We start from the raw sequence: 21577 nt of genomic DNA, 5'->3' as shown, positions 1-21577 counted from the left end.
GGGTTCGGGCGGGGTCAATGGGTGCAGAAATCGGTGCGGAGGGAAATTTTACGCACCCTCATGAGGTCGACGATGCGCGCACGTGGGACCGCCATGGCTGCGCGCGAGGTTGGTGATGCTTGTCGTCGCCCGAGAACCGTGCAGTCGTTGCCGCGCGAAGTTGAGATGCGGGCGGTGAGTATTTTCTGCCGAATGAGCTAGTACTTATATGGTATAGCTCCCGCCTGTCGGTGGGGCGGCATCGATCTCCGTCGCGTCGCCGTCCGCAACTTTTTGATGTCCACGGTCAACATCTGCCTTGACCCAGCTTCACCAGCGCACTCACCAATTTTGCCGGAGCTTCTCAAGCTTGCATATCTTCCGCGTCACACTCCATCACCATCATTGAGCGGATCGGCCATACCGGCATCACCAAATCGCTCACTATGAACCACAACGGCGGTGGTCACAGAGGCGGTCGCAACGCAAAACGCCCACGACCGGACGGCCCTCACCATGGCTACGCAGACAGAGGCAACCCACACAAGCGCGCTCGCGACAACAACAACAACAACCACAACAGCAGCAATAGCAAGAAAAATAACAACAACAGCTCCAACAACAATTCCCAACCCCCCATACCCTCGGCGCCAAACCTCAACGCCATCACCTCCCTCCCCACGCCGCTCCCGCCCCTCCCGCCCATCAACGACCCCGCCACCGCTCGGCTCGCCTTCACCCACACCTCCGTGACCAACTACCAAACGGAGACGTACGACCGGCTGGAATGGTACGGCGACTCGGTCATCGAGATGGCCGCGACCGACCTGTTGTGGGACACGTACCCCACGCTCCCCGGCGGGCGGCTCTCGCAGATGCGCGAAGCCCTCGTCAACAACACGCGTCTAGCCAGCTTCGCGCGGGGCTACGGGTTCGACAACATCGTCGACGGCACCACCAATACCACCACCACCACCACCACCCAACAACAACCAACCTACCGCCTCCGCATCGACCCCGCCACCTGGGCCGCCTCCCGCAACCGCCCCGCGGAGGTCAAAATCCTCGGCGACGTCTTCGAAGCCTACATCGGCGCGATCGCCCTCGAGGACCGCTCCCACAACCACCACAACTCCCCCACCACCTCCTCCACCACCCCCACCAGGGTAACCGACCGCACAACCCCCCTCCTCCGCGCCCTCTGGACGCCCCTCCTCCTCCCCGTCCCCACCTTCGCCGACGAGGACGAGCGGACCCAAGACGCCGTCAAAGCCGCGGCGGCGCGCGCCTTCGCGCCTTCGGGTTCCGGGCTGAAAGCGTGGTACGAGGACGTCGGCGACATGGGTTACGAGAACAAGGCGCAGCAGCGGTTCCGGGTCGCGTACTGCGTGCGGGGGTGGTGGGGAGAAAACGAAGACGACAAGCTGAAGTTGGGCGAGGGCGTGGGGCAGAGCAAGAAGGTGGCGCGGGCGCGCGCGGCGCGGGATGCGTTGGGGAGGAGGGAGACGGTGCCGGAGGTGCGCGAGTTGGCGGGGAGGGTGGAGGCGTATTTGGCGGGGAAGAGGGCGAAGCGGGAGGAGGCGGAGGCGGAGAAGGCGGCGGTGGCGGCCAAGGCGGGCCAGGTGGAGGCGGCGGGGGAGGAGGGGGAGGACGAGGTGGAGGGTGATGGTCGGTGAGGGGGATCAAGGGTTGAACACGGGGTTTTGGGAAGAGAGAGAGATTAAAAGAAAACGGACTAGGACAGATCAGGTTGATCAAAAGGCATAAATAAGCATTGGACGGAGTTCTTCTGGGCTGGCTGGCATTTGGTCGGCTTCTTGTAAACGATACCCCAAACAATAAGATAGACAATAGTGCGTGCCCATGAGAAGGCCGCAAGGAGTGGAATTCAAAAGTCTCAATTTTACATAGTAGGCTGGTCCTGAACTCTGGCTATGCGAGAGAACTTACCTGGTTAACTACTACTACAAAGGGGTTCCCACTGGGCAAATTCCCATTAAACCGCCAAACCATCATCGCCGTAAAGGATCCGTCAGCCGCTCACCCAACCAACCGATCAGCGTGGTAGAAGTTCCAATCGTGAACCTCGTACCTATCCTCACCGACTAAGCTCATATGCCTGCGTACAGACCAGCCCTGGCAAGCGCAGACTCCTTGCGACGTGTGATCACCACAAGAGAATCGTCAGGCGAGGACCTGCCAGTACCAACATTCTGTTCCGGGAGCTCATCCTCCTTCATATCCATCATCGTCGCCAGCCTCTTGACTTGCTCCTCACAGGCAGCCCAAACCTTCTTCGTGCCCTTCTGCTCCTCCCTCGCAGCGAGCTTCTCGAACATCTCTTGGACCTGGTCCTCCTTCAGCATTGCACCCTCGCCCTCAATCTTCAAATCTCCCGTCATCGTATCGACATCCATCTCCTCATCAACCATGTTGAGCAGGAACCTGGCCTCCAGAGTGCGACCTTGGCGCTTGAAGCCACCACCGGGTTGGTTCATAGTTGGCAAGTCTATGTTCTCGTACTTCCACAACTGCTCTTGCTCCTGCGCCCACTGCACGAAGCGCGTCGCCCAGGCAGCGGCGTAGCCCGCCTTGAGGTACGATGCGTGCGTGGGGCGAGAGATTCCCGGGTAAGGGTAATTATCGTCCGGGTGGGTCTCGTTCCAGCGGCGCTGGCGGTCAGCGAAGTGGTAGTTCTCAAGTTCGTAGTCACAGTTGAGAACAGGAGTGAAATGTTCGTTGACAACATCCAGAGCATGGCGCGCGATACGGAGCGCGAGGTAAGGCAGCCCTCCGAAGGATACGGCTGGATGACCAGGGATGCTGGGCGGAAAGCGAGCATCGTGATGTTCCTTCAGGACCTGGGCGCGCAGGTCCGCATGCGTAATTTTCTTGACTTCGTTGGCCTTGGCCTCTAACTCAAGAGGCTTGAGCTTGCGGATTTCATCGTAATCCATAGGCTTGAGAATCTTTTTGACGTCAAGTCTCTCGGAATTTCTGCTGTTGTCATCCTGGCCATCCATCCAGGCCCTAAACTCATTGAGGAGCTCGTCGAGGTGGGCATCGAAGATGTTGCTGGGCATACTGATACCAGACGACGTACGGCTATGCTTCCTTGCACCCTTAGGCATGCTTAGGTCGACGGCAGAAGCGTTCGGCGTATTGCGTCCAGCTGCGGAAACAAAGGTGAACTCGTTGGGCTTCAAAGGCGTTCCAATTACCTGACTGAACGAGGTATTGGCATCCGGCATCGGAGATGACATCCTGTCGTTGGTAGGTGTGCCGCTAAACGAAGCCGATTGCTGCTTCTCTGCGAGTAGTTGAGCGTACGTGGTAGCATCCGGGGACGCCAAATGCATTTTCTGACCGTCATTCCCAAGGCCAAGGGTACCGTCAAACGACATGGTTTTCTTGTTGCTCACTCCCGCCATCGAGATACTGGGAGTGCCGCCAAAACTCCTGGAAACTTTCCTGTTCAGACTCGGAATAGCTGGGCTGGTGTAAGGAACAGGCGTCCCCGTGGTCGACGTAGCCGTATCGAACGACGTCTGCGGGGTGTTCTGGGCGCTGAAGGTCGTGGGAATGATCGGGACAGGCGGAGCATCCCTGGGCGTCGTTATGACCTCTTCGTTGGCTGTGCCGCTATTCTCTTGTGACTTGGTGCCCTTCTTGGGAGACTTTGGTATCTTGAGAGCATTGGTGAACGACGCCATCCTGCCCCGCTTTGAGGGAGTCTGAACACCCGGAACACCTCTAAAGGACGAGTGGGCCGAAGAACTCTTGCTGTCAGCCTCAGCTACCGGGCTCTTGATATCAGACTGGGAGCCCCGCTTGTCAAGATTGGCAGAACTCCTCTGGTTTGAAACCGTCGATGAGCGCTTGCTCGTGCTAGGTGAAACCGCAGAATTGGCGAAGCTGTCAACAGCTACGGTGTACGGGCTGTTGAAGGACCTGGAAAGCGGATTGCCCATTTCGGTCGCAGGTGACGATGGCATGAATGGCGGACTGGCGAATTGAATCGGCGTGCCCATGGATGGAGCGCTGGAGGAAGCGGACTTGTCAGACTCGCCCGACAGGCGCTTCCACTCCTCTCCAGGCAACTTCAACACTCTCCTTCGGAGTGTCAGCTTCTCCTCGTACACTCTCAGCCTTGCTCCCATATCGGGCTTTTCCTTCTGCAGCATAGGCTTCAGAATCTTTTGAGCAATGTGGTTGCCATCAGGTGGAAGCTGGCCGGTCACCACCAACCAAGATGTCTCCAATATATCCTGAACCTGCTGGTAAGCTTCAAGGTTCTCGTCATCGCACGGGTCGATCGCGCCATCTTTCGATGCACCCAAAGTACCCAGATTAGCATTGACGATGGCCCATTGCTTGGGATCCATGTTGGGAGGCTTGTGCGAGTATTTGGGCCAGAGATTTGGCCAAGGATGGACCCGCTCAGCTGAGTCCAGCTTTCCAACTTCATCATCCGCAGTCTTCGTTTCGGGGTCTGCACCAGACGCTTGAGCTCCAGTGTTAGTGCTATGAGAACTAAACTCCTCATTGTAGACAGTGGAGGGAGACTCTTCGGATGTGGAAACGATCGGGCTGGGGGAAGCTGTCGACTTGGCGGCGGGAGGCTCTTTGGGTGAGCTCGGCTTGTTCAGTCCAGCGTTGATGGTGGCAGTCGTAGTCGAACCGCCGTCAGAGCCCTTGCTCGGCGTGGAAGAAACGACACTGTCGTCATCACTGTCAGAGTCCTCAGAAGAGTCCGCGAGCATGGACAGCCTCTGGATGTTGGGCATGATAGCCTCAGCGGCCTCATCAATCTCCTTCTTCGTCGGCACGCCACTGTGAACATCCAGCTCGTTCCTCAGCGCAAAGTCCTTCACGCTCGTCGCCGCCTCAGCTTCCTCGGTCTCCTCCTCCCGTTTCTCTTCATCTCCCTTGCCCTCCCTCATCTGCTTCTTCGTGTACGCCGAATACTCCGGTCGGTCGCACGGCGGCTCGGTCCTCAAGTCCGCATACTGGTAGTCGGGCTTGTACAGGTATCCGCTGACGTTCGCCAGCTGCTTGCGAATCCTGGTCGCGACATCCTCTTCCTCGGCAGCTGCGAAGGAAACGGGCAAGTATCAATGACTTCTCGGCTACCGCGGGTCTTGTGTGAGGTGGACTTACTGAGATCTTGTTTGGCGAAGCGCTTGGCGGCCTTCGTGGCGCGCTTGTGTGCGGCGTGCTCCTGCTGCTCGCTGCGCTTGAGCATGGCCGCTATCTCGCCCGTGGTGAGGGTCTTGTCTTTGTCTTTGTCCGACGCCATATTTCAGTGCAGCGAAGTGACGGAGCGGGTGCGGTGGATGAGCGGTGCCTTACTTATTTTGGGCAACGGGAGCAGTGGGTGTATGGGGATATGGAGAGGGAGAGTGAGGGTGAGGTAGAGCCGGGCGAAGAGTTTAAGAGGTTGACGGTGCGCGTTGACGGTGCGCGTTGTGGCGGCCGCTGCCTGTTTTGGAACGAGTAACACCCAGGTCTGAATCCAAACGGAAGGCGCGCAACCCTCTTGCTGCCGCCTCGAGGCCCGCTCCGCAAAATAGCCAGGGACCCAGGAGTGGCCTGTTCAATCACCCAGGCCCAGGTTTCCCGACCATAAACACACGAGTCCACAGACACCGTTGCTGCAACTCTTGCGCTGAACCTTCCGTTGTTCGAGACACTTCCTCGACAGTTCCGTATGCCAGAGCGCCAACTCAAGCCCGACGACCGCATTCGAGTCTCTCGCCAAAAAAAAAATTGTAGGAGTATGTCTCAGACATGCTGATTGACGACCGCGAGCATGCGAGACAAAGGCTACCGAGACATTCGGCAATGAACAAAGACTGGCAATGAGCGAAACTCACACCCACCCACCTCGCCCATCACCCTCAATCCCGCGATCCCATCACACATAGTCAAGCTGTGGACGACGTCGTTGCGCAAACATCTTCAAGCTTAAATTATCTGATCCGAGATATATCCTCCTTCTATGCAAATGATCCAAGTATTCTTTCAAGGTCTACCGAGAGCCGTGCCAAAAAGAAAACATGCTAAATGCAACTTTTTCCCCAGGTGGCCTCCGCTCCATCTTCAGGGACTTACTAAACGCCGGATCTCATGCTCTAGTCTAGGAAAGTGAACAGGTTCGTATGTACAACGTTGAGGGCGCGGTCGGCGTCCCTCTCTTCAATCACGCACGAGATGTTGATCTCGCTGGCACCTGTGACCGTATGCATTAGTACCGTCTCATCCGTAGTAGCTGTTAGAGTGAACGTACCTTGCGAGATCATCTCAATGTTAATATGGTTATCTCCAAGCACGGAGAAAAAGCGGCCTGAAATGCCCAACATGTTCTTGAGCTGCTTGCCAACCAAGCTCACAATGGCCATGTCCGGGACAATATCAATGGTGCCAATTTCACTCAGGTCCGTGACGCAGCCCCTCAGCTCCTCGTCCTCGATGTGATACTCGGCGTCCGTGCCGTAGATCAGCATGGACGATTCCGAGTGCAGCACCAGCGAGACGTGCACCTCGGACGAAGAGATCAGGTCGACGGACATGTTCCACTTGTCCAAGATGGCGAAAATGTTGCGCAGGAAGCCGGGGGCACGGGTGCGCTGGTTGCTGTGGACGTTCAGTACCACGATGCCGCGCTTGATGGTGACGGCGGTGGGGCGCTTCGGACCCTTGAGGGCGGCGACGTTGCTGGTGGACCGCGTGCGGAATAGCTTCGGGTCGTGCAGCGGGTTCTTCTGGTTGAGCTCCTCAAGAGAGTCGGGGAAGATGATGGTGCCGGCATTGCGCGGGTTCATGACGTTCTTGATGCGGATGGGAATGCGCGCGCGGATGACCTGCTCCATGGTGAAGGGATGGATGACCTCGGATCCATAGAAGGTCAATTCGGCTGCCTCAGAGGGCGTGACCGAAGACAGCAGCGCAGCCGTAGGCACCTTGCGGGGGTCCGCGGTGAAGATGCCATCGACTTCCTTCCAGATCTGGAGCTCGTCGGCTTGGGTGCCAACGGCGCAGAGCGCGGCGCACAAGTCAGTGTAGCCGCGACCAACGGCGTTCAGCAGCCCACCCGGGACATTTCCGAAGTAGCCCGTCACGACGGGAACCTTGTCGCCGCAGGACCTGAGCTCCTCGCCGAGCGTCGCCGCCAGACCCGCGTAGAATTTCTCATCCAGGGCCTTATTGTGGCCCGGGCTGTGGTTGATGACGTTGGAGAGGTCGACGTATTGGGCCGGAACACCATGCTCCTCCAGCAGCGCGGCCATGAAGCGGCAGCTGAGCTTCTCGCCCTTGCTGATGATCTTGTCCTCGACGCGAACACTGACCTCCTCCAGGTGTTGGGCGGACTCGAGGATCTTGGAGAGGTGGTGGCATTCGGCGTTGACATCCTCGGTGTACTGCGCGATGATGTCGGGGTTCTTGATCGTGTCGACAGCGGCCTGGATGTGGTCGGTACGGATGGCCTCGACGATGTCGACGTAGCCCTTCGAACCAGGGATTTCGGCTTCGCGCGCGGAGCGGAGGAGCCTGTAGGAGGCGCAATGGTCAGTCTCGATGTAGCCGGTGACGACACAGGGCGGGGTACCTGTTGGTGGTGCCCTCAATCTTAGTGTTGTTGCTGCGGGCAGAGCAGACGATGGCGACGCGGTTCTCGCTGAGACCCGACCTGGAGAACGGTTAGCGCAATGCTTGTTGGTCCCCAGAGCATGGCGTGCTCACTTCACAATCTCCGCTATATTGACGGCAAACTTGCCGACACTGGTGCCCCCGAACTTGAGGACCACCCATCCTCCCGGGAGCTCCTTCTCCTCCTGGTGAGATATTCTTGAGGAACCGTTGGTGTATGTGTCAGACATTGTGGCAGCTGTGATGAAAGGCGGAGGTGGCGGGCAAGCGGGCAATTATGGGCGAGCGGGAACGTGGTACGATGGGTTAAGAGTCAGAGAATCAGCGCGGTGTGGGGTGTGCGTCGTGAGAGACCAGCGAGTTCGGCGGGGCGTACCGTGGCGCAACCCTGCAGGGCATTGTCATATTTTTTATTGTCTCGGCACCCGATAGCGTCACTTTCCACCCGACGCCCCTTCCGAATCTCAGGGCCGATTCGCCCGCACCCACTCGAGTCACCGGCAGTTACATTAAACCACGGCCCCGTGCCCGCCATGCGACGTGCGCCATTTTGTTAATTCGTGCGCTGTCATCAGCTGCTGTTACTTCTAGCAATGGGGGGTATTCCGTCGGTTGCGACTGTTATAAAGCTGTATGGCCCTCCCGGTGCGCCGCGCTATGCATCCGACCGCCCATTCCGTGAAGAATCTAGGTAAATCATCAACGCCATCCTGGACATGGTGTCGTGGCGCCATGTCGTGCTGCTCGTAGTTCCCGAATGCCATTATCAACAACACTCGCTAGAAAATCATCTCCTGTAGATATCCCTCTCTCGCTCTCGGCGATCGCGGTCCCTGTCGCGGTCGCGGCGCTCGTAGGCATCGCTTGCTGGGCTTCTGCTGCGCGTCTTGCGCCGTCCTCCTTCGTCGTAATCAAGCGCATCATCGTCACGTGGACGTCTGTCCCGGTATCCTCTTCGCTCGTCTCTGGACGGGGGTCTGCTCCTGTCTCGGGAGCTGCGGTCGTCTCTCTCTCTGTCATTTGAGCCACGTCTGCCACCGTCGGAATAGCTTGGTATATATGTATCGACGTTTGGCGCGGGTCTGATAGGGCGGGCCCCACCTGTTCCGTAGGCTCGGTTCGTGGGAGGGTGTGGCAGAGGATGCCTGCTTCCTTCTGGAGGCGGCGGAGGAAGCCGCGAACCCGGGGGGCCGGCATAGGGTAGGTTGGTATGACGGTGCATGTCAGCTTCCCATGGCTGGCGACGAGAACCCCTTTGATCATAGGGTCCGCCTCGCCCGTCGTACCCACGTGGCGGAGGTATGGCACCTGGGGGACCACGATCACGTGGGTACCGGTCTCCATTCATGTACGCTCCATGCGGTGGCGGACCGCCGGGCCAATCACCGTTAGGATGAGGTCCCATACCAACGGTGCCACCGGCGGGCGCGGGTGGCAGAGCTTGTTGCTTGCCGCGAGCAGTGCGGCGGTCCAATTCGTGGGAATCTGCAAAACGCGGGAGATCTTCAGGTCTCGCAGGCTTCGGATATTCCTTAAAGTACGGGTGCTGAAGAGCGTCGATCGCGTTGATCCGCTTCCTCCAGTCCAGTTTCAGAAGTTCTTGCAGAAGCGAAATCGCCAAGGATCCTTGCCTGAATTTCAACGTCAGCAAAAGCTTAGATGCCGATAAGACTTCTACGCACTCTCGGAAAACCTGGGGAAGATTGCCCCTTCGCGGGGCAAATTGCTTGACGCCTTCGCAACCGGGTAAATAGCTCCAACCTGGCATGTTTTCCTCGGTCGGAGCGCCGACCAAATCGAAGATGATCTGAGCTTGGTTAAGGTCGCTGTTTCCAGCGAGAATAGGCTTCCTTTTGAACATCTCGCCAAAAACGCAGCTTGTATAGGTTAGCCTTGTTATTCCTGGAGACGCGATTGGATGGCTCACCCTGCACCCCACATGTCGATTGACGTAGTGTACCGACGGAGGTTGAGCAGTAGTTCCGGAGGACGATACCAGCGAGTGACGACCAGTGCAGTGTAGTCTCTTTGGGCCTCACCACCGCCTTGTCCAGGCTTAGGTGCCGGTTCATCGTAATGACGAGCGAGACCAAAGTCTGCGATTTGTAGAATACCCCTATTGTTGATCAACAGGTTGGCAGCTATGTTGTGTCAGTACGGAAATGGTACCAGGACTGTCTCGAACTTACCCTTCATATCACGATGCAAAATGTGGTTCTGGAAAAAGGGTCAGCAACCGTAATCTATGTATACGCTGCCCAACAGTTCGTACATCATGAAGATATCTGAGCCCTTCCAAAAGTTGTAGCATGTAGCATTTGATCTGCGGCTCGGAGAAGCGGACGTCGGGGTTGTCAAGGAGGCCGGAGAGATCGTGGTCCATGTAAGGGGTAACCATGTACAGAATCGCGCGCTTCCTTCCCTCACCTGCGGTATGGTTAGCGCCAGCCTACAGGGCCAACAGCATTGCGTACGCACCTCTCGTCCGTTCAACGGCCATTTCTTCCAACCTGAGGACGTTCGTGTGGCTGAGCAGCTTGAGCAGCTTTATCTCACGAAGCGCAGTTATGGGGAACTATACACTGGTTAGAAGTCACCAACAAAGCTCGGAACTCGTAGTACCCACGCCGTCCTTTTCATTGTGCATGAGGATCTTCTTGAGGGCAAAGATGGTCCCGCTGCGGCGTGAGCGCGCCTTGTGAACCTCACTTTTTCGGGGTCAGCGCGGACTGCCATCTGGCGCGCTGGGGCGGAAACGTACCCAAAAGTACCCTCACCGAGCTTGCCCATGATCTCATATTCGCGGATGCCGGAGCAGCCATGGAACTTGCGGTGGGCGAGGCCCGGCGTCGGCGTCGAGGAAGGAGCTGCTTGTGCCATGATGGGCGCGCTGCGAGATTGAGGCGTGGTTTCGCGTCTGGATGTTCAGTCGTCGGCAGGGCGTAGAGGCTCGGTCTGCCTATGTCGTCGCGACATGTAGACGGCGCGCAGGCGAAGCGGCGGCGGCAGGAGACAAGGCGGTCGGCGCAGCAGCTGCCATGCGCGGTCGGACGGCAGATGGCTGGAGGCGGCGCGGCGGTGCGAGTCCACGAGCTGGGGCGTCGCCGTGCGGCGCGGCTTTGACGGGCTGGCGAGGGTCGCAAGGTACGCGTTGTCCAGTGCAGGGCGAGATTCTGTTCCCATCGCTGCCGATCGCCAAGCCTGCCCTCTCCCGCCCGCCGCTAGCCCGTGCTGCCCGCAACCTCGCGCCTCCGCCTCAACACAGCTGCACATCCCGACTCCACTTCGCCCACCACCAGCCCTCGCTCGGTACGCGCAATCGCCCCCGATCACTGCCGCCCGCTTGGCTGACTCCCTCCGCGGCAGACACTCCGAACAATGGCTGGCCCTACCGGTCCTCACGGCCATGGCGCCCACCCCATCCACGTCCACCCTGTCCGCCCGTTCTACCGCTTCGCCGCGACCGGCCTCGGCGCCAGCATGTGGTTCTTCGTACGCCGACACGACTCTGTTACTATATCCGACGCTGACCGAAGCTGCAGCTGATGTACCGCGCGAAGAAGGACGGCGCTGCGCTCATGGGCTGGAAGCACCCGTGGGACCACTGAACGCGCACGCCGGAGAAACGGAATGTACCAAAACAATAGAGCTCTCTATAATGAAATGGCGCTCGGATACCGTGTCTTGTACATATGCGTGTGTGTGGCATGCCGAGGCAAGAGAAGCACGTGTCGCGGGAATCAAGCGCGGCCCTGAGATTTTGATATCCTTCCATAATGGGAAATGCACCATTTCACACTGAGCGAGTTAGGCTCCGCACATTTCAATTCTTGGAAATTGCTCTGTCGGGATTGGCTCGGATGCTATGCGCAATGGCCCATGGCTCGATGAAACTCTTACCTTGACAGGGAGATTGGTGTGAGCTGGGATGACCGCAGCGCCTCCCGCCCATCGTGCATCTACTCATTTTTATGGTCCTAACTTATTTCCAGAAATTGCTCGCCACATCAAATGACCTCTTCCGCCACAAGCCTGCTCAAAGCACGCTGCCGATTCTTCGCCGCTCGCGGTCTTGGAGTCACATGAATTGAAGCCTACACGATTCTACCATTTCCATTCGTATGAGACTCAGTCTCTTAGACAAACCGGCTAAACTCTCTGTAATCTCCAATCGTACGCTCTAACGCCATGGATACACCCCAAAGCCACCATTCACTCAACCCTATCGGTTGGCTTCTCGAACAGATAGTGGGAAACACCCCATGTCTCACCACCTTCATACGCAAACAGCTCTGCGCAAGCCATGTAGAAGATCTGCCACCGGTGGTACCATGTCGTCGTGTTCTCCTTGCCGTACGTCTCTTCCAAGTGGGGCCATATTTCCTTCCTGTGAGCGGTCATCTTCGACAGCCAGTCCTGTTGCAACTTCAGCATTCAAACCCCCTCAATATCTTCCATGTGACTTACCTCGCATGTCTTGGCGTAATGCGTGCCATTCACCCACCACTGCTCCTGCAGATACAAGTCTCTCTGGAAGTAATGCAGCAAATCCGTGCTCGGCATGGTTCCGCCGGTGAAGAAATGCTCCGTCATCCAACCGCTCTCAAAATCGTACGGCGTGCTTTTGTGGGCGAAGATGTGCACGAACAGCTTTCCGCCAGGCTTCAAGGCCTTGGCGACCTTGGCCATCAAGAGCTCGTAGTTCTTCATGTGCTCGAACAGCTCGATGGAAACAACGCGGTCGAACTGCGCCGGCTCGAAGTCGTAATCCACCACGTCTCCGGTGATGACCGTCAGGTTCTCCAGCCCCTTCTCCTTGGCGCGGGCGTCAATGTACTCCTTCTGCGTCCGGGAATTGGAGAAGGCCGTCACCGAGCTGTTGGGAAAGATTTCGGCGAAGTACAGCGACGCCGATCCCCAGCCACATCTTCACAAGCAACAGAAATCACATCAGAAAAAACAATCACTAGAGAGGGGGGAGGGAAAGAAAAAAAAAAGAAAAGAACGACCAACAACATACCCCAGATCCAAAACGCTCATCCCATCCCTCAACCCGGCCCTCTCGACGTACAGCGCCAGCATCGCCATCTCGGCCTGCGCCAGCGTCTCGCCGCCCTTGGGATACAGGCAGCACGAGTACTTCATGCGGGGGCCGAGGCAGGCGCGCAGCACGCCGGTGCCGACCTCGTAGTGCTGCTCGTTGGCCGCCGCCGTCTCGACCGCGATCGGCCGCGAGCGCAGCAGCGACACGTACCGCATCTTGCTCGCGTACGCCGCTTCGAGCGTCGTCGACGCGATGGCGGCGAGGCGCTGCTTCAGCTGCTGCCGGATGCCGACCCGGATCACCGCCGACGGCAGGTAGCCGCCGTCCAGCAGCGTGTTGAGGTAGTCGCCGTTGGTGATGTATTCTGGGCAATTCGGTGTTAGCGTTGGTGTGTTTTTGGGGTGATGATGGAGGAGGGGGTCCCGTTCTACCGTAGGCGGAATTCATGATGGTGAGTGAGCCTGGTCCGCAATCAATCAACTCGATGGTGTAGATTAAGTAGCAAATGGTGTTGACGGACACTTGCGGGAATGCATTTGAGCCGCAACATTTCCCAACTGCCTGGATGCGACACTAGATTGTTTTGGATGTTGACTGCGCATTTTTGGTTAGGGCCGTCGTGACGTCATAGATATTGGAAGCGGTCTCAGCCCTCGTGCGGATGGCTCGGAATGGTCGCAGCTTGTGTTGAAGAGCAGAGTTCCCCAACTACGGCTAAGACAAGAAGCATCGGTGGGGCAGATCATGGTGCGAACGATATAGTATTTGATTCGAAAGATGTCAAGTTACTGCTCACTCTGCTTGTGACACTCGGGTGTGTCGGCCGCGTGGTGCTCCTTAACCCCTCATGTAAGGGTGTAATAATGGAACCATCGGTGGTCAACTATCTGGCGGAGCAGCGCAGCATTGCTTTGGTTTTCATCATCCTAGAAGATACATCAGTTTCATTAGTATTGCAACAAGTTCTCAGCAGGCATGAGTGGTTGAAGACGCCGTCGGGATGTTACTATCATCGGGTCCACCGAATATGTGTGTTTACATGCCTGGTAGCAGTAATATTGCAACACTTCTGGAACAGACCTTGTACGAAAATGAAATGCTTGATAGTCGAGAGATGTGGTGCGCCGATCGAGGCGCCGCGGTGTTGTCAGGGGTAGGTCGTGTGACGACGCTGATTCAGCTCGCACCAGTCATTGATAAATCTACATTCCCCCGCTGATAATACTTTGCCTCTTCTCTTTCCTTGTGTCTTCACCATATTTGAGTCTTTGGAATCTGTTCAAACTACGAGGTGACCAATTCTACCAATGCATACACGCATGCCTCTCCACGACTACCATAACAAATTTTCAGGGTCAGCGCTTGCATTCTCTGATTGACCGGTGTTCTATGATATCTAGTGCAGCGTGCTCTTGCAGCGGGAGCATCCGCTGCCAAGAAACAAGCCGAGAACGGCAAAAGTCTTGAGATATATTGACTCTGGCTCAACTCACTTTCCATCAAGCACCACGAGAATCTCCCGGTTCTTCTACAGCTTCCAAGGTGGTGTGGTGTAATGGTATCACGCCTCGTTGTGGAAACGCAACGCCGATGTAATCTGGGTTCGATTCCCAGCACCGCCAGACGTCCTGTCTGGGCCTCTCAGAGGTCCTCAACAATTTCTTTTTGGCTTTTTAACGTACCGAAACGGTCCTTTTGCCATCTGGACATACTGGAAGCATCGAAAACCGGCTGATGATCGACTGGTGTTGAGGTCTGAATTGAGGAAGCACCTCCATAGATCACTCCTGTGTAGTCTGAGTCTACGTCCCTAGAGTTCGCCGTCCTTTTTAACCTTTTACCGTTTGCCGGACGTGGTCTCTTCGAGCTTGGGTTTGGGTGGAGCCGTGGAAAAGTTTGAACGGCGGCCCAGCATCATGACTCAGCACGGACCACGCTTGATACTGCATCAGCAATAAGGCCTTTTGCTTCACTGAGGCAGACAAAACATCACCATGGTCAGTCAGCTATTTCCATTCGACAGTAGTGGCTTTGATGGGGTGGTCGGTTGACACAAGTTTCATCAACGTGGTACGCCAAGTTTTTGGGTCAAGCGTTGCCTCTTCCAGCTCCATAGTAGGTGACGGAAGATTTGAGCCCTCTGATCTAAGATACAGTGAAAAGTCAGCACGTGTAGATGTTGCGGATGAGAGCGTGATCTTTCTGACTGTCTAGTAGTAAAGGTTGATAACGGAACGGAACCAGATTTTCAACACCATGTGCACGGGCCCAACCCAACCGAACCACTTCCCACCTATCGCTAACACCACGCCAACTCCACCAAGCCCCCACCAACCAACATCCGCTCACAACACGATAAGAAACTGGGCTGGTGAGAGGGCATCAAGAGCGTCGAGCGAAGCCCCGCCCATCATGTCCAAGCCGATCCAGACGTCGGACATCATCTTCCCAGAGCTGTCGACGGATTTCTCCACGACGCTTTCCACGCTCAAGCGGGCGACGCTGTCCATTTCCAACCGGCTGCGGTCCATCTCCGATGATGCCGAATTCGTGTGCGCCGTAGCCGACGCGTACCGCCGCCCGTTGGTGGCCAACGAGCGCTGCGGCAGCTGGTACATCCCATTGGAGCGCAAGACCGCAAGCGCCTATTTCAAGAGCACCGATGGCCACAACGGCGAATGGTCTTTCAGTCTGAGGCGACTGAACATCCAAGTGCTGGAGCTCGTGGGCGCGAACGACGGGTAGGTGAGCGGAGCGGGCGTTGCCATTTCCGTAAAGACCACGAGTTAACGGGGCGTCGCAGATGCATCATTGTAGACTCTACCAGACGAGGCAAAAGTACGTCTTTTCTTTCTCTCTTCCGCTCTCGACCTACTCGGTTCCGCCTCTCTTTTTCCACCACTCCCACCAAAACAAACAACATCCCTCCCCCCACCACTAACCCCCCACCCACCCAAAAGGAATGCCCGACGCCCTCTCCAAAACCGTCCCCATCTGGTGCGCCATCTGGAACGCCCTCCTCTTCCCCTCTCCCGACCCAACAACCATCCCCCTGCACCTCCCGCCCACCACCGTCTCCGCCTCGGAACACGCCCAGATCGCCTCCCGCCTCCCCTCCTTCCTCGCCGCCGCCCAGGCGCTCAACCTGCCCCTCGACCGGCTGCGCGGCCTTGTCAAGAAACCTTTGCGGCCGCTGTGGGTGACGCGGGACTCGCCTCTACCCAATGACGACGACGACGAAGAAGAAAGAGAAGGAGAAGGAGACAAAAGTGCGTTTCCCGATTTCCACCCCGTCATCCTCTGCACCGCCAGCCGGCGCGTGCCCGGCGGCGAGGCGAGCGAGGGCGGCTACGTGCAGGGCGCGGGCGACGACAGCGAGGGCTGGGCGTGCGGGCTGACGGCGCCGCTGTGGTGGGAGCATGCGGAGGCGCTGTTGGGGGCGTCGGAGGCGGAGCTGCCGGGGGTGATTGGGGGGTTGGTGACAAGAAGAGGTGGTGGTGGTGGTGGTGTGGATGCGGCGGCGGTGGTGCAGATGGCGCCGGCGGGGTGGGTGTGGGTGTGCGCGGCGGATGCGCTGAGGGAGGAGGCGACGAAGCAGCAGTTCGACGCCGTGATCGAATGCGGCGGCGGCGGTGGTGCGCCGGACGAGGCGTTGGCGAGGCGGCTTCCTAAGGGCGGGTACCTGCACCTCAAGTGCGGGACGGGCAAGCTGGGGAGCCGAGACCTGCGCAGCGAGGTCTCGAAGATCGAGGGGTTCGTGCGGCGGCGCCGCTTGGATACTGCGACGACGAAGCTGGCCATCTGCTGCCAGACGGGCAAGGATCTCTCCGTCGGCGTGGCGCTGGCCGTGCTGTGCCTGTACGCCGACGACGAGGGTAAGTGCAAGCACACACACATACACACACGTACCCAGTCAAACCCCGCGATCGCACCACACACGACAGAACCAGACCCCGCTGCTGACCACCACCGCCTTCCCCCACAGGCCGCCCCACCCCCACGCCCACCGCCGCCCCCACCATCACCAAACCCTTCATCCGCCAACGCCTCAGCTGGATCATGACCGCCCACCCCACCGCCAGCCCCTCACGCGCAACACTGCAATCCATCAACGCCTTCCTCTTCTCCCCCCGCTCACCACCACCACCACCATCCGCCATGCCCACCACCACCACCCCGCTCTCCACCACCTTCACCTCCCTCACCACCACGACGTGGTCCCTCTCCCGCACACTAACAACACACCTCCCGCCCAGCGCGGGCGGCACGCCGTCGGCGCGCTTCGCCGGGACCGCGACGTTTACCCCGCGCGCGCCGACGGCGGATGGGGGGTATGCGGGGGAGGAGCTGCTGTACGCGGAGGAGGGGGTGTTGGCGATCGAGAAGGAGGATGGAGGGGGGACGGCGATGGAGGTGCCGGCGAGGAGGCGGTATGTGTGGAGGAGGTATCGGGCAGGTCGGGAGGGGGAAGGGGAGGGAGAAGGAGAAGGGATCTCGATTTGGTTCGTCAAGGAGGATGGGGAGAGTGTGGATTACTTGTTTTTGGATATGGAGGTTCGCGGGGTCGGCGGGCAGGGGGGGAGGCGGAGGCTCGAGGCGAGGGGGAGGCATCCGTGTGGGGAGGATGTGTATGATGCCACGTTTGTTTTTGGTGGTGGTGAGCAGCAAGGCGAGGGGATGGTGGTGACGTACGTTGTCAAGGGCCCGAAGAAGGATTATGTCAGTGAGACGAGGTACACGCGCTGAACAGCGAGCGGAGCGTGCAGCATGGAAGATGGGTGGGTGGGGGGCAAGAATATGCTTGATTTGCGTCCCCCCGTCTGGGGCTGTGTTTATCAAAAGAGCGTGCTGCGTTGGACATAACTCATGACGATAACGAACGGACAGGTGCGTGCCCAAAGATCCCTGAAATCCAAACTCCGACAACTGCCAGAAAAAAAAAGAGTGTGTCCCGATCCGTCGTCAGCCCTCCCATCCTGTCTCACATGACAATTTAGTCCCCCAACTCTCCCACAATCATACCAACCACTCTTCTCTGCGCGATGTTGGCATACACCTCACGCCCAAAGAAGCCAGCGGCAACACAACAACACTCAAACCTTCCCCCCCTCGAGCGGCGCCAACCCCGCCCTCATCTCCGCATCCTCCACCGTCAACAAGCGATACTTGCCGCTCCCCAGCCCGAACCGCCTCTTGACCGCCTTCCAGCTCTCCACCGCCGCCAGGTACACGACGAGGCACGCGACGACGACGCCCCACTCCCACGTGATGGCCTCGTGCTTGAAGACGATGCGGTTGATGACGGGGATGTAGACGACGGGGAAGGTGATGACGAAGCCCGCGACGACGGCCCAGAAGAGGAAGCGGTTGCGCCAGACGGCGCCGAAGACGGACAAGCCGAAACGCGGGCCGCCCTCGACGTGTGGGTACAGGTTGAACAGGCTGCGGCTGAAGTGCTTGACCTCCCACGCCGTGACGAGCAGCAGGAACGACAGCGTCGCGTACGTCGTCGCGCGCGCGCGGAAGACGGTGCCGCACGAGTCGTTCCACCCCTCGTTGCAGTCGCGGCCGAGCGCTTGGTCGCCGCCCCCGACGCCGAAGGCGACGGACGTGAAGGCCGCGATGCAGAGCGAGCCCATGAAGGTGCCGTAGATGAACTTGTCGGCGATGAGCTCGGGGGTGAAGACGCCGACGCGCAGGTCGTGCGGCGGGCGCAGCATGATGTCGGGCTGGGCCTCCTCGACGCCCAGGCCGAGGGCGAGGAAGGACGAGGTGATGAGGTTGACCCACAGGATCTCGAGCGGCGAGAGCGGGAAGACCGAGTTGCCGTCGGCGTCCTTGAACGCGAGCCCGATGAGCAGTAGGAGCACCTGCGAGATGTTGGAGATGAGGAGGTGCAGCAGGAACTTCTGGATGTTGTCGAACAGCCGCCGGCCCTCCTCGACCGCCTTGACGATGGATGCGAAGTTGTCGTCCGTCAGCACCATGTCGGCCGCCTCCTTGGCCACGTCGCTGCCGTTCAGCCCCATGGCCACGCCGACCGACGAGATGCGGAGGGCGGGCGCGTCGTTTACGCCGTCGCCTGTCATGACGCAGAAGGCGTTCCGGCGGTGCATGGCTTGGACCACGCGCACTTTCGTCTTGGGACTGCATCGGGCCAGCACCAGGGGCAGCGTCTCGATGGCATCGACCTCTTCGTCAGAGAGCCTGTCGAACTCGGATGCGGGCATGATGGCAGACCCCGAGTTTGAGTTCGGTGCGGCACCGCTCAAAATGCCGACCTCATGTGCGATGGCTGTGGCCGTTTTGATGTGATCTCCCGTCAGCATATGCACTGTGATGCCGGCCATCTGGCACCTGCGCACTGCTTCGGCCGTCTCCAGACGTGGTGGATCGTACAAGCCTACGAGACCGACGAAGCCGATACTCGATTCAGCGGTAGCGCGGTCGGTGAGCTGCTTCGGGTCATCATTCGGCACCAGCTTCTGACCGACGCAGAGAACGCGAAGGCCGTTGCCGGCCATTTCCTCCGCCACGGCACTGATCTGCTTCTTTTCCGAATCAGAGCTCAGGAGGGCGGGCAGCATGACCTCAACCGCACCTTTCATGTATGCGTGGGCAGCAGTTTCAGTCTTGTCCTTGTAGATGACTGTCATGCGCTTGAAGTTGGAGTCAAACGGGAATTCAGCCAGCAGTTCCAAGTTCCCGCCGTCCATCAAAGTGGCTTTGCCCGAGTTGAAACGCATTGCGAGGACCTGGAGAGCAATCTCTGTGGGCTCGCCGACGCTGACCCATCCGGCCTCCGAGGCAGTGCTCACTGATGCGTCGTCCGCAGAAGATTTGTAGACGGATGAGAGGTTGCACAGGGCGATGGCCTTCAAGAAAGTGTCCAGGTGAGCTGAATCATCGTATTCTTCAATGTCGATATCACAGTCATTCATCCTGACAAAACCACTCGAAGGGTCGAAGGGGTTGGTGGTGTCGTGGATCGTCATTGTTCCCATGGCCGGGATCCATGCCTTCCTAGCAATCATCTTGCCCTGTGTCAGGGTTCCCGTCTTGTCGGAGCAAATGTTGGTAACGCCTCCAACGGCTTCGAGAGCGGAGAGCTTCCTGACAATGACATTGCCCTTGGCCATGGCCTTGGTGCCAACCGCGATCGTAATGGTAAGCACCGCGATGAGGGATTCCGGAATGACCGCAACCCCTACGCAGATGCCGTAGATGAGAACTTCACCCCGAACGTCCCATTTGGCCGCGGAGAAGACGATGACGGCGAGGAGGATGGCCAGGGCGAAGAGGAGTAGAGCGAATTTGCTCAGCTTGATCTGCAGGGGAGTTCCTTCCAGACCCAACACAACCTTGAAGCCATTCTTGAAACGGTTCCAGGAACGGACGGCGATGTTGGATCCTTCGGTCACTCGGCCACGGCTGCGCAGCATCTCGGCAATCTGTCCCACTTCAGTGTTGACGCCGGTTGCCACAACAATACCAGTAGCTCTTCCCTGAGACATGGTGGTGGCAGAGTATGCCATGTTGGTGCGATCTCCGACGGGTATGTCGGAGTAGTTCTCGAAAATCTTGTGTGGGGTTTTGTTCACGGGCAGGGACTCTCCGGTCAGGAGAGCTTCGTCGGTGGACACGTTGATACCGTCAATGAGCCGCAGGTCTGCAGGCACAATGTCCCCGACATTGAGGTGGACAATGTCACCAACGACTACAGTCTCGGCTTTGGCATGCTCAATTGCACCGTCTCGCATTACCTTGGAAACGGGCGCGGATAACGCGTACAATGACATGATGGCCTTCTCTGCGTGGTAGTCTTGGACGAATCTGGTTCAAATGCATCAGCAGAGTTCGCTGCACAAGAAAGCTGGTGTGTCTCACCCGACGACGATGTTGAGTAGAATGACAGCCGTTATGACACCGCCCTCGATGTAGTCATCAATGCCGAAGCTAAGGGCCATGACAATCAAAAGGACCTAGTTGGGTCAGTGATGCAGGAACGAGGCACAGGCATTTGAGTGTCGTCTTGCGACGAAGTCATCAATGCGCAACATTCACCACCCGTTGTTGATGGCTAACGTCGCTGGTCTACATACTAGGGTCAGGCTGTTCGAGACCTGTCTCAACATGATTTTCCACAAGGAAAGCCCTTTAGCTCCCTCAACTTTGTTAAGCCCATCTCGCTCAAGGCGAGACGCGGCTTCGGCACGAGTGAGGCCATTTCTGGCTTCCGTTAGCCATCGGTGCCACGACTGCATGGAGGGGGCGGGCTTACTGAGGATCAACGCCTAGTACCCGGGCGACGATGGCCGCGGGTACGGTGTGGGCGTCCTTGAAGCCGCAGCCTTCTTTACCGTCGTCTGTGGAGAGGTCGGTCGATGGCGCAGAGGTCAGCGTGGTGCCGGCAGATCCGGCTTCCTTCTCGGCGGGAGAAGCAGTGCCCTTGGAGATACGTTCCTCTACGGGGCCACGTATAGGAGGTTCAGTCGTCTCCTCGACATCAAGGGTGGTGTCTTCTATCCCCATTCACTAGGCTGAGGTGCGATCTGAGGGGTCCCGGGGAAGCGGATGGAAGGTGGCAGACAAAGGGAGACTGTCACAAAGGACGATATCCTAAAAGGACGTAGCCCAGGCTGCGGGGTCGCGGGGTGGACGTTAAATAGGCCAGGCCTGCCGTGTATGGGCCCAGTGCTGCATCCTTGGCTTGTGGCTCGGCTCCCGTCGCCTCACACTGCGAGGTGCCGGCGTCAGCAGCACCTCCCGCCACACAGCGCTCAACGGGGCCCCCGGAAACGCCTTAGTCCCAGCTCGACCGCGGGACTGCTGTGGCTGGGCATGTTCCGCCGTACTTGGACTCTTGGCTGAGCTCGGATCAATCGCTCAAGAGGTCAGTGTACT

General features: G+C 58.3%; 6 protein-coding genes and 1 non-coding gene across 7 annotated transcripts; 3 read left to right on the top strand and 4 right to left on the bottom strand.

Moving 5' to 3' along the window:
- Window positions 1-425: 425 nt before the first annotated feature.
- Window positions 426-1655, top strand: SLS55_003774 (uncharacterized protein; the record flags this gene model as incomplete). Its single annotated transcript, XM_066775238.1, has 1 exon — window positions 426-1655. One exon carries the CDS (start codon window positions 426-428, stop codon window positions 1653-1655), a length of 1230 nt encoding a protein of 409 aa, XP_066635357.1.
- Window positions 1656-2090: 435 nt separating this feature from the next.
- SLS55_003773 (uncharacterized protein) lies at window positions 2091-5278 on the bottom strand (the record flags this gene model as incomplete). Its single annotated transcript, XM_066775237.1, has 2 exons — window positions 2091-5071; window positions 5140-5278. 2 exons carry the CDS (start codon window positions 5276-5278, stop codon window positions 2091-2093), a joined length of 3120 nt encoding a protein of 1039 aa, XP_066635356.1.
- Window positions 5279-6113: 835 nt separating this feature from the next.
- SLS55_003772 (uncharacterized protein) lies at window positions 6114-10509 on the bottom strand (the record flags this gene model as incomplete). The annotated part of the gene is made up of 9 exons (XM_066775236.1): window positions 6114-7588; window positions 9037-9260; window positions 9312-9506; window positions 9557-9770; window positions 9819-9846; window positions 9902-10056; window positions 10108-10204; window positions 10256-10337; window positions 10391-10509. The coding sequence occupies 9 exons, from the start codon at window positions 10507-10509 to the stop codon at window positions 6114-6116; spliced, it is 2589 nt and encodes an 862-aa protein (XP_066635355.1).
- Window positions 10510-11841: 1332 nt separating this feature from the next.
- Window positions 11842-12774, bottom strand: SLS55_003771 (uncharacterized protein; the record flags this gene model as incomplete). Its single annotated transcript, XM_066775235.1, has 3 exons — window positions 11842-12045; window positions 12097-12556; window positions 12650-12774. 3 exons carry the CDS (start codon window positions 12772-12774, stop codon window positions 11842-11844), a joined length of 789 nt encoding a protein of 262 aa, XP_066635354.1.
- Window positions 12775-14214: 1440 nt separating this feature from the next.
- On the top strand, window positions 14215-14295 carry SLS55_003770. The gene has a single exon. It is a non-coding gene; the product is annotated as a tRNA-His (tRNA).
- Window positions 14296-15085: 790 nt separating this feature from the next.
- On the top strand, window positions 15086-15418 carry RIT1 (tRNA A64-2'-O-ribosylphosphate transferase; the record flags this gene model as incomplete). Its single annotated transcript, XM_066775234.1, has 1 exon — window positions 15086-15418. One exon carries the CDS (start codon window positions 15086-15088, stop codon window positions 15416-15418), a length of 333 nt encoding a protein of 110 aa, XP_066635353.1.
- A 2348-nt stretch (window positions 15419-17766) lies between these two features.
- Window positions 17767-21205, bottom strand: SLS55_003768 (uncharacterized protein; the record flags this gene model as incomplete). Its single annotated transcript, XM_066775233.1, has 4 exons — window positions 17767-20506; window positions 20561-20655; window positions 20776-20902; window positions 20955-21205. 4 exons carry the CDS (start codon window positions 21203-21205, stop codon window positions 17767-17769), a joined length of 3213 nt encoding a protein of 1070 aa, XP_066635352.1.
- Between the last annotated feature and the right edge of the window lie 372 nt (window positions 21206-21577).

Source organism: Diplodia seriata, assembly GCF_021436955.1.
Source record: "Diplodia seriata strain FDS-637 chromosome Unknown scaffold_3, whole genome shotgun sequence".
Lineage (NCBI taxonomy): Eukaryota > Fungi > Ascomycota > Dothideomycetes > Botryosphaeriales > Botryosphaeriaceae > Diplodia > Diplodia seriata.
Note: the sequence above shows the minus strand (reverse complement) of the source record. Positions and strands in the feature narration are given on the sequence as shown.